The sequence below is a fragment of the Balaenoptera ricei genome, chromosome 11 (genome assembly GCF_028023285.1).
Source record: "Balaenoptera ricei isolate mBalRic1 chromosome 11, mBalRic1.hap2, whole genome shotgun sequence".
Classification (NCBI taxonomy): domain Eukaryota; kingdom Metazoa; phylum Chordata; class Mammalia; order Artiodactyla; family Balaenopteridae; genus Balaenoptera; species Balaenoptera ricei.
In genome coordinates this window covers 83,173,965-83,186,723 of record NC_082649.1, presented here as the reverse complement: position 1 = coordinate 83,186,723, position 12,759 = coordinate 83,173,965, and the positions used below count along the sequence as shown (strand labels likewise).

Genomic DNA, 12,759 nt, shown 5'->3' with positions numbered 1-12,759 from the left:
CGTCCACCTGATTGATTCAAGAATAGGAAGCACACATGCAAAATCTTTACCCACACACTCCCCTGCTTTGTAGTGATGTCTGACTGCATATAGAAGAGGTGACGGGATAATGCTTTATACCTGCAAGTAAAAAAACAAGGCCCCACAATGTAGCTTGCTCTCTTGTGAAGCAGCAGACAAACCTGTGTGTGTACATGGGGCTGTGTCGTGGTCAGACCCCCACTCAGAGAGGCATGCTGTGTGCCCCATGAGTCTCAGGGGGTCCATGCCTTCCATGGGCCCATCTTCTCTAATCCGACTCCAAAATGCTGCTCTGGTTTCTGCTCTGAGGCAAAACTGGCAAACAGACACAGGTATCAGTGTGGGGATTTTTCGTATAAATGGCTGGCTTCTTATGGTTAAAAGAGGATAAATGTTTCTGTATTTGCAGGCTTCTGATCAACAGGCCAGTTAGAGTAACAAGATTTCTAAACTCGCTTCCATATCTTGTTAGAGTCAGTTTTGATTCAAGCCTGCATTCTTCCTTACTGCTTCTTTCCTAACTTTTCTCTCCTGTCCTCTTTATTTAAATGCCATGACTGCCAAACTGATTTTTTTTAAATCCACGTATTTTAAACGGGTTCATATCTACAGACAGAGGAACTGGAGGACTACTTTTTTAACAGAAATCACAGTATATGGTACCATTATTTTATTTAATACGATACAAAGATATATTTTAAACCCCAAAAGGCCCAAAGGAGATAGAAATAATGAGCCCAAAAGGGCTTTCTAAAGTTTCAGCTTCCGTGAGACAGGGTGAAATCGGCAGTTTTCTAAGAGCTGAACAGAACACGTGTGTGAAGGATGCTTCAGAAATAGCACACCTCTCCCTCTAAGTTTTGCGGTGTGTGGACAAGGAGGTCATTTGATCTTTGCCAAATATCTTTCTAAAATATGTTGCTGAAATAAGATCATTAAACCGAACCTCCTCCATTTGGTAACATTTATTATGATGCTGACTTCTTGAGAGATGTACCCAGAATGACACCAATCTTAGGGCTAACGAGTAAAAACCATAAACACGTATACTGGAGTCCCTTTTATTTTAGCCACCTTTGAGTTATGAATATGTGAAACACTTTCCTCCCAATTCAAAAGTTGTCTGAAATTCAGGGACCTGCTAAACTGCAAGTATTTTAAAATTTTGTGGACCCAGTCCTGAAATACTACTCTCACTTTTTTTTAACCACTTACTCTGCCATAAAGGAGGTGGGACTCAAAAGTCATGTGTACCTTGGCTCCAAAAGTAATGCTGTTTCACTACACGATGACTTTGATATATGAATAAGACAAATCCAAATGTATCCAGTTGTTAAAATCCAGAAATGCATACACGATTTTCCTACTTGAAAATCTTTACAAACTGACCCGAACCACCTAAAAATTGACAAGAACATCATCTGTCCCGTCTGACCACTCAGGCTCTCACACGTCACCTATGTTGAAAAGTATTTGTTTTCCACTAAATTTGGATACTGTAAATCGAACTTATTTGGGCCATTAGCAAAGTTCACCATTCCTTTACTGTAGATGCCTGCCAATATTCTCCCAGTGATTTCTGTTTCATGAAAGTAATAAGAAGAAAAGTTAGACAAAAACGCATATGCTAAAGTAGGTCCTACTTTTACTACCACGATGGAAACTTTATTTTATGCAAGTTATTAATAAGTCGATTTAAATGTCTTCAAATATCAAAGACTGCTTTAATTCACAGACCTCACAATGTTTTTTATGAGGCTGTAAGAAGGACTTGTGAAGATCACGTAATAGAATAACTGGTCATAATGGGGAGGGGGCAGGGGAGCTGTATTTCCAGTTAAAATGTAGTTATTTTCGGCATTTTACTTAAGGGAAATGTAAACCGCTGGTAATAAATACAAGAAACATGCTAACATTAGACAGGAAATAATTATTTGATACAGCGACTGCAGGCTACTTTAGTGCTCAAATCACATGTGAAACAATTTTCTATGGGTTCCACTAGAGTTGGGTTTTTACTGAATGTTAGGCTAACTGCTTTCAAGAACCAGATTCAGGGGAAACTAGACTTTTACAGTGAAACTACATCTCACCTGTCCTCAGGGAAGAAATGCAGGTTCTTTGCCTTCTCCAGACAAAGGGGCCGCCTTCCTACAACAGTTATGGAGCTGTCACCTCCAACAGCAGCTGTGACTGTGGGGGGAGCAGCAGTGGGCGGCACTGACACTCACTGTCCGCCCAGGGCCTCCCCCCCGCCAGATGAGCTGGGGGCGGGAAGAGCAGCTCCACCTACGAGCTCCAAACAAGTGTCCAGACTTGGACAGCTTCAACAACAACAACGGCAACAAACATGTTTTCGTTTGTGTTTTAAAGACCGTAACAAGCCCTGTCATTTGTTACCCAAACAATCCTCACCCTATTCTAGAATTTCAAGCCATGGGGGGAGAGATCTCTCTCTCTCCTTCTCTCTTAGAGAATGTAAGTTAAGTGTTCATTACAGGAAACTAATCAAAGGACATTAGAATAGCAGATATCACTATAGTAGCAGATGTCATACATAATTACTAAGACTGAATGATGGTTTTATGTTTGGAAGTTAACTTGAAGTAGGGAAGTTGGCAAAGTCTGTTTCCGCCCCCCCCCCACCCCCCAAATCTAACCCCTGACCAGAAGCCAAGGGAATTTCTGAGCATGACGAGCCATCAACACCTCCAATCTCAAGGGACATTTTTGGATATTTGTGCCAAGTGGTTTATAAAGCAAGCATGGGCACCGAAGAGTGCCAAGGATGGCCAGAGAGTGGTTCGTCTACAGTGATTTAACCAGGTTAAACTTGGAAAAGCACACAGGGATGAGAAATCAGATTTCTGGTTTATAGGGCAAGTTTTATCACTGCCTCTGTGGCCATGTAAGGCAAAAACGTCTGAAAGTACAGCCAGTAAGCATGTCAGATCTTAGGGGCTGCCCAAGACGACTAGTCATTAGTCATTTCCCTATACTGTGCAGTGCACAATCTTGCAGCAAATTCTTACAGAATGTCGCTTTTTCACAATCTGAAATATTTTCCAATTACGTTTATCTTTCAGAAAGGTTTTAAAAGAGTAACCTTGTTCCTCAGGATCAACATTTGTACCAACTAAAATTTCAAAACAAAAGGGATAGAAACAAGAAATCTATTTATTTTACTTTATCTTTTGTTAAATACATGTAGATGTACTGACAATGGATTTTCTGCAGACCTTGGGCAAATTCCTATCAGAACCTCAGCTGAAAAAATAAGATAATTGTCTTGGAGTAGTTTTTAAATCTACACCCTACTAGAGGTGATGATTATGTATAGTAAGTTTATTAATGTGTTATTTTTTTCTATGCAATTAAGAATATGAATTACTGGGATGATGACAGCTTTTCATTTCCTGGGTGCTGGTTGTTCTTATTGAAATAGTGGTAACTCCGTAAACGCAGTTCTAACACACATTATCGCACCTATCCCAGCAACAACCCCTTAATGGAGGGAGGGTTGCTTCTGCATTACAGGTAAGGAAACTGGTGCTCAATAAGGCCCCAAAGTCTCGTTCCTTAGTCGGGGATACAGCAGAGGTTTGACAGCTCTATGATTCAGACAGGTCAGCCAGCACTGGATCCTGAGGCTCTGGGCAAATCCCTTCCCTGCCCCGTGCATCCCAGCTTCCCCGCTGTCCCTGGAGGGCAGTGTGGGTTGCTGCGCTCCTCAGCCTCAGGGGGGCCACCGGAATGGAAAGAGCCTGGCCCACAGGATCCCGCCAAACAGTGGGGGTCTGATACCAAGTTTCTCCCCGGCTCCCACCCCCTGACTAAACTAAGTACTTAGTGCCTATTACACAGCATTATTCAGAAAAAGGAATTGTAATGAACGCACATGTCCTTAATAGGAACAATGCATATTTGCAAGCAAATCTTTGAATTAGCTACTTAAGGGAAGGGACCAGAGAATATATATATTTGTTTCAACACCCAGACGTTTTATAGTATGTTAACTTTAAGAACTGGCCTTCCTTATCCAAGATGACTCAATTTCCAGAATGCTTACTTTGTGCCCAGGACCCAGAAGGGAGTCCACAGAAACGCCCATTTCTTAGGGACTGGGGAGTAAAGACTCCGGACCACTGGCAAATGAATCAAGACCACCTACCCATTTAACACAGCTAATGACTATGGATCATGTGGAAACAATTACCCGTCATAAGCAATCTGAGCTGGCTTCATATCTAGAGGCAAGAGTCTTATTTTGGATTATCAATTCTATAAGTCAGATGGGTCCACTTATTCATTATAAAATGTATGTTTTCTGTTTTCCTAATCACTACAACTAAAAACCCATCCAACGACCATTAAACAAGTTGGAAATGAATTATTTTCTACTAAGGCTGGTATCCTAAGCCCGCATATCTGTCAGTTTACTGGCTTCCCATCAAAACCAGCAGTTTACAATTTTCTGGCAAATTTCCGTTTCGATTTATTTCAACCATAATTCTCACTCACCTTTATTTGCAACAAAATGTATTTCTCTTTTAGACTGTTACACCTCTCACTTATTAAATTCTTTCCAGTTTCTGAGTTCTCACTAAAAACCTCACTGGAAAATGCCTATGACCAAGTGATGGATAGACATTGCATAGTGTCACTCTGCTCTTTGTTTAATGTCTAGAAAATGCCCAGATGTTTAGATCTCCATATTTTCTACACCGCGCAGTTTAGCTTTCAGTAAGTTGTGGAGCCGCCTCTGCTCTCCTGACACCAGTTAATCTACGGCGCTGTCAAACATGTCACATGGACCGTGAATCATTGCCTTCTGCAAAAATCGCCTAAACCCCCCCAAGAAGTGCTCAAGGCAGACAGCTGCACCCACAGCCAGTCTCTTCCCACAGAGGCCTTGCTAAATCATCTTTAAGATAATCCAAGGGCCTGAGTGAAGGCTTTAATAAAAAGAAAAAATTTGTCAAAAACAAATTGGCTGTCTTTCAGGCAGACACCTTTTTAGCAGGTTTTTTTTTTCCTAAGACACTCTCTTTTCTCAAACAACTAGTGGGACTCTCTTCTTCCAAACAATCTGGAATTTCTGAAGAATGTTGTTTTTGCACAGTTAATATTTTCACATTTTTCTCCCCCTCTTTGGTCTTTCCCAGTATAATATAATCCTTTGCACCTGCAAATGCTCCACAGACTGCTGACTGCCAAGAATCCACCACATGATCCTGCCTCCAGGACCAGAGGGCCTGTGTTTAAGGAGAAAGAAAAATACAAGTTATTAAATATTTGAATTTATCGGAACCTCCCGTGGGTTAGCTCTGGGGATGGGAACTTAAGTGAGAAGCTATTTTGGTGGCATTCCTCACTGATGACATAAGTGATTTTCCCAAGGACTTAACTGCATTCTAAAATAAGTCAAAGAAACGAGGGTGACAGCTACGTTAGAGTGCCCAAAGGAAACCATTTTCAGGGAATATGTGTGATAGACACACACATATACACACATTTACATACACGTATAAAAAGAAAGATATATCTTTAAGACAATGTAACATTTTAAATATTTCCCATATAATTCTAAACATATAAATACCATAATTCACAAATTAGGCCAGAGCAGTGTATACCAAATTCCACAGTTCTTTTTTCAATCTTTAACCATGCTGTACATGTTTGAAGGATGCTAATACTATTACTGAACCACGTAAAGTTCGTCAAAACGCTTTTTGCCCTGTTTTTGTAATACGTTGAGGATTACACAAATAAATACTCATGCTGAGTTTCAAACTACGCAAAATGATAGCAGAGACGTGGTGCCTTGCTTGTCGAGAGTTTATGATTTAGTAGAAAATAAAATACAGTCATATCAAATGGTGAAGAGCGCTGAGTCAGGCCCTGGTCTAATCTCTGACCATATATCAAAACCCACAGTCCTCACAACAACGCTGAGAGTTGGGTCCTGTTATTATCCTTCTTTTACCCAGGCTTTCTAACAGCAGAGCCTGTACTCTTTATTTTTGTTTTTAGCTTTATTGAGGTATAACTGATATCCAATAAACTACACATACTTAAAGTACGTGATTTGGTAACTTTTGATAGACATACATGTGAAATCATCACCATAATTAAGACAGTGAACATATCCATCACCCCAAAAAAGTTTCGTGTCCCTTTGTCATCCCCCTTTCCTGCCCTTCCTTACCAACCCCTAAACAATCTGATCAGTCATTCTACATTCGTTTGCCTTTTCTAGAATTTTATATAAATGTAATTATACATTAATTTTTTTAACTCGAATTCTTTCCTTCAGAATTTTTGTATGATTCACTCATGTTAGTGTGGATATCAATAGTTCACCCCTTTTTAATTGCTAAGTAATATTCCATTGTATCATTATTTGTTTATATACTTGCCTATCGATAGACATTTGGGATTTTTCCAGTTTTTGGCTATTACAAATAAAGCTGCTATGAACATTTATATTCATGTTTTCGTATGGACACATGCCTTCATTTCTCTTGGGAAAATACCTAGAAGTGAAACAGCTGGACCACATGGCAGGTATATGTACGTATACTTTTTAAGAAACTACCAAATTGTTTTAGAAAGTGGTCGTATTTTACACTTAGACCAGTTCCAGTTTCTTTACATCCTCTCCCACACCTGGTATTGTATTTTAAAAATTTAACCATTTTAATTGGTATGCAATAGCATTTCATTGTGGTTTTAATATGTATTTCCCCAATGGCTAATGATGCTGAGCTCCTTTTCATGTACTTTTTTACCATCCATAATATATTTTCTTTAGTGACGTGTCTGTTCAAATGTTTTGCACATTTTCATCGGGTTGTCTGTTTTTGTAATTATTGAGTTTTACAGTTCTTTATATATTCCAGCTACAGGTCACCTGCAATTCTTTTCTCCTAGTCTGTGGCTTGTCTCTTCATACTCTTAACAGTGTCTATCCAAGAACAGAATATTTAACTTTGATGTCCAAATTATACTTTTACAGATCTTGCATTTGGTGACCGATCTAAGAAATCTTTACCTAACTCAGACCACAAAGATTTTTCATCTATATTTTCTTCTAGAAATTGTATGTCTTTAGGTTTGATATTTAGATCTATCTTCCATTTTAAGTTGATTTTTATGTATGTACAAGGTTTGAAGTTCTTTTGTTTTGTTTTTAAACATGGATATGTAATTGTTCCAGCAACTGGAAAAGACTAGCCTTTTTGCAATGAACTGCCTTCTCGCTTTTGTCAATAATCAACTGTCCATATATGTGTGGATTTATTTCTGGACTCTATTTATCTCTAATCTACGGATCTATCTTGATACCAATTGAATACTTTCTTGACTACTACACCTCTATAATAAATCTTGCGTTCAAGTAGTATTAGTTCTCCGACTTTCTTCTTTGTCAAAGTCGTTCAGACTAGTCTAGAGTCTTTGCACTTCTGTAAGAATTTTAGAATCGGCTTATCAATTCCTGCAAAACAGGCTGAGATTTTTAAAATTAACTAATTAATTAATATTTATTTTTGGCTGCACTGGGTCTTTGTTGCTGCGCGCGGGCTTCCTCTAGTTGCAGGGTGAGCAGGGGCTACTCTTCGTCACGGTGCATGGGCTTCTCATTGCGGTGGCTTCTCTTGTCGCGGAGCACAGGCTCTAGACGTGCAGGGTCACTAGTTGTGGCTCGTGGGCTCTAGAGCTCAGGTTCAGTAGGTGTGGCTCACGGTCTTAGCTGCTCCGCAGCATGTGGGATCTTCCTGGACTAGGGCCCAAACCCATGTCCCCTGCATTGGCAGGCGGATTCTTAACCACTGCACCACCAGGGAAGTCCGGCCTGCTGAGATTTTCATTTGAATTGCAATGAATCTATCAGTCACTTTGGAGAGAATGTAGATGCTAACAGTATTGGGTTTTCTGACCCATAAACGTGGTGCATCTCTCCATTTACTTGGGGCTCCATTATTTTCATTCATTCATTCATTCATTTATTTATGGCTGTGTTGGGTCTTCGTTGCTGTGCACAGGCTTTCTCTAGCTGTGGTGAGCAGGGGCTACTCTTCATTGCAGTGCGCGGGCTTCTCATTGTCATGGCTTCTCTTGTTGTGGAGCATGGGCTTTAGGCGCGCAGGCTTCAGTAGTTGTGGCACATGGGCTCAGTAGTTGTGGCTTGTGGGCTCTAGAGCTCAGGCTCAGTAGTTGTGGTGCAAGGGCTTAGTTGCTCCGCAGCATGTGGGATCTTCCCGGGCCAGGGTGCAAACCTGTGTTCCTTGCATTGGCAGGCGGATTCTTAACCACTGGGCCACCAGGGAAGCCCTGGGGCTCCATTATTTTCTCTCAACAATGTTTTGCAGTTTTCAGTATATAGGTCTTGCACTTGTATGGTCAATTTTATCCCTAAGTATTTCATATGTTTTGGTGCTCTTGTAAACGGTATTGTTTTTTTTTCTAAATTTCAGTTTCTGATTGCTTAATATGTAGAAATACAATTGACTTTTGCAAACTGATCTTGTATTCTGCAACCTTGCTAAATTTATCAGCTCTAGTAGCTTCTTTGGAGATTCCATCAAATTTTCTACATCAGTGATCATCTGTCTGTGAATAAACAGTTTTACTTCTTCCTTTCCAATTTGGATTATTGCCTTTTATTTCTTTTTCTAGCCTTACTGCACTGGGTAGGATGTCTAGCATAATGGCAGGTACTGAAATAAGGATGAAGAATATTAGAAATAAGACCTCTTGAATATATTCATTACAATGGTTAGAATAGTGTAATGACCTGCTGATAGTGGCATGACATTTTTATGGATGATCAAATATACCACAACTGAAAGAAGAACAGCAAACTTAGTACTAATTTTCTACTCTCAATACTTCCCCACCGAAAATACACCTGGAAGGTTGAGTAAGTTGCTACAGAAATGGAGAAGATGCCATATAAACAAACCAAGGCATGTAGGGCCCTGTTTGTCAACTTTAACAACTTTTCTTAAGTCAGTCACCTAACTATGGAAACTACCTAACAAGTTAGAGATACAATGATGTGTGGTGCCTGAGGGCTCCAACATTTCCTTCCACCTAACTATGAGAACGGTTACTTGGAAAGTGTATTTATTAAAATCACTGGACTAAGAGTGCAGCTATCAAAAATATTTTTGTAACCTTACCTGTGGAAGTAGATGAGCTAAAAAAAAGTTTTATCACAAACAGCTTTCTAAAGATAATCTTTCCATTAAGCAGAGTATTTGGTATTTTTTCAGTAAATTCTGTAATGTGTGCAAGTATATCTGTGTAGAAAACATTATTTTCTCCAGAGCTCTTATAAGCACTCAAGACAGCATAAGAAGCAAATTAGTAGAACAGCAACTTTTTACCTTAAAGATGGCAAAATGTGTATTTTATCAGGCAAATGCCAATTTTAACACCATTATTTACTTTGCTGACTTTTTAGAAAAAGGATACAAAACATAAAAATAGTCATTCTGGTAATGACTGAAGGTCATCTTCAGTTTCTACTGGTACCTTCAAGGGTTCCAGAGAGCCAAAGTTTACTCCAAACAGACTTAAAATACTACAAATAATGCTGAGTTTATAAGCAGTAATAAAGAACAAATAATAAGATGTGCACTACATGTGATACAGGAGAAAAAAATCAAAGATACTATGTAACTCATAAATTCAACATTTACTCAATACCTACTAGGATTCAGGCAGTATAAGGTCAAGGGAAAAAAGATAGCAGTCCCCAGGTCTAATATGTGATGGGGGTAGAGTGAGGGCAGAAGAGGGTTATAACAGAAAGTGACAAAGAAGGCTTCACAGAGGCGCCTGTTGTAATCTAGGAAGGAAAAAAATTGGTTGCCAGGGGAAGAAAAACACTGGATCAAAACAGACTCTGATGGCTGAAGACACAATTTAAAAATAGAATCTCCAAAGATAAGCATATCACCTGGCCAGAACAATTTAGCCTAAAAACATATAAAGAAATCATTTTGTATTAGAAAAGGATACTAATAAATACCTTAAACAAAAAATCTCTATAACCAGAAGATTTAGATTCAAGTGAGAAACTTCCAAGGCAAACACAGAGCATAAGAGAAGTAACAATTATAACAGCAACCACAATAAACACTTATACAGAACTTACTATGCCCCAGGTACCCAACACTTTACATACATTAACTCATGAAATCCTAACCACAATTTTCTAAGGTATGTGCTATCTTAACCTCATTTTACAGACAAGAAAGTTGAGGCTCAGAGAAGTTAAGTAACTTGCCAAAGTTTAAACAGGTAGGTACAGAGTATATACATACTTGGACTTGGATGTATAGGTTACAGGTGTCTTGACAGCAAACAGAAGGGATTTATAAGACACTTCACTTCCACATACAGGTAACTCATACTAGAATGATATCAGAATATTCAAGTGAATGAACAAACTTTGTCAATGTCCAAAATAATTTGCTTTAAATAATATGGGTTTGTAATTTTTTTAAATAATGAATTGTCTGAATATAGAACTTTGGAAAAAGAATACTGAGACCAAGCTAAAAAGATGAGTGTTGTTTACAAATGATTCATTTGGGGGCAACTTTAAATTCATTAAGCAACAAGGATAATGACAAGAAACCTGGCTGGTAAAAAGTACTGTATATGAATTATGAAAATATTTTGAAATTACATATTTGTTCACATATATGGAGGAACCAGAGGACTGTGATCAACAAAAAACTGGCTGGAAAGACAGGAGAAAATTAAGGAAACACTCCCATTTACCACTGCAACAAAAAGAATAAAATACCCAGGAATAAACCTACCTAAGGAGACAAAAGACTTGTATGCAGAAAACTATAAGAAACTGATGAAAGACATTAAAGATGATACAAACAGATGGAGAGATACACCATGCTCTTGGACTGGAAGAATCAACACTGTGAAAATGACTATACTACCCAAAGCAATCTACAGATACAATGCAATCCCTCTCAAACTACCAATGGCATTTTTCACAGAACTAGAACAAAAAATTGCACAATTTGTATGGAAACACAAAAGACCCCAAACAGCCAAAGCAATCTTGAGAAAGAAAAATGGAGCTGGAGGAATCAGGCTCCCGGACTTCAGACTATACTACAAAGCTACAGTAATCAAGACAGTATGGTACTGGCACAAAAACAGAAATACACATCAATGGAACAGGAAAGAAACCCACGCACATATCTTTGATAAAGGAGGCAAGAATATACAATGGAGAAAAGACAGCCTCTTCAATAAGTGGTGCTGGGAAAACTGGACAGCTACCTGTAAAAGAATGAAATTAGAACACTCCCTAACACCATACACAAAAATAAACTCCAAATGGATTAAAGACCTAAATGTAAGGCCAGACACTATAAAACTCTTAGAGGAAAACACAGGCAGAACACTCTATGACATAAATCACAGCAAGATCCCTTTTGACCCACCTCCTAGAGAAATGGAAATAAAAACAAAAATAAACAAATGGGACCTAATGAAACTTAAAAGCTTTTGCACAGCAAAGGAAACCTTAAACAAGACGAAAAGGCAACCCTCAGGATGGGAGAAAATATTTGCAAATGAAGCAACCAACAAAGGATTAGTCTCCAAAATTTACAAGCAGCTCATGCAGCTCAATATCAAAAAAACAAACAACCCAATCCAAAAATGGGCAGAAGACCTAAATAGACATTTCTCCAAAGAAGATATACAGATTGCCAACAAACACTTGAAAGGATGCTCAACATCACTAATCATTAGAGAAATGCAAATCAAAACTACAATGAGATATCATCTCACACCGGTCAGAATGGCCATCATCAAAAAATCTACAAATAATAAATGCTGGAGAGGGTGTGGAGAAAAGGGAACCCTCTTGCACTGTTGGTGGGAATGTAAATTGATACAGCCACTATGGAGAACAGTATGGAGGTTCCTTAAAAAACTAAAAATAGAACTACCATATGACCCAGCAATCCCACTACTGGGCATATACCCTGAGAAAACCATAATTCAAAGAGTCATGTACCACAATGTTCATTGCAGCTCTATTTACAATAGGCAAGACATGGAAGCAACCTAAGTGTCCATCAACAGATGAATGGATAAAGAAGATGTGGCACATATATACAATGGAATATTACTCAACCATAAAAAGAAATGAAATTGAGTTATTTGTAGTGAGGTGGATGGACCTAGAGTCTGTCATACAGAATGAAGTAAGTCAGAAAGAGAAAAACAAATACCGTATGCTAACACATATATATGGAACCTAAAAAAAAAAAAAAGGTTCTAGAGGCAGGACAGGAATAACGACACAGATGTAGAGAATGGACCTGAGGACGTGGGGAGGGGGAAGGGTAAGCTGGGACGAAGTGAGAGAGTGGCATGGACATATACACACTACCAAATGTAAAACAGATAGCTAGTGGGAAGCAGCTGCATAGCACAGGGAGATCAGCTTGGTGCTTTGTGACCACCTAGAGGGGTGAGATAGGGAGGGTGGGAGGGAGACGCAAGAGGGAGGAGATGAGGGGATATATGTATATGGATAGGTGATTCATCTTGTTGTAAAGCAGAAACTAACACACCATTGTAAAGCAATTATACTCCAATAAAGATGTTAAAAATAAAAAAGACAGGAAAGATTACTCGTAGGAAGTATAATATTATTGTTTATGAGCTTTCAATAATTTA

General features: G+C 38.8%; 1 protein-coding gene across 3 annotated transcripts in view; it reads right to left on the bottom strand.

Annotated features, from left to right (window-relative positions):
* The window catches only part of SLC25A26 (solute carrier family 25 member 26), a 141,201-nt gene that overhangs the window by 6,303 nt on the left and 122,139 nt on the right, over positions 1-12,759 (bottom strand). For all 3 annotated transcript variants that reach the window (XM_059940151.1, XM_059940150.1, XM_059940152.1), the window contains one exon: positions 5,207-5,276. In XM_059940151.1, coding sequence (XP_059796134.1) covers positions 5,207-5,276 — 70 coding nt within the window. The remainder of the gene's footprint in view (positions 1-5,206; positions 5,277-12,759) is intronic.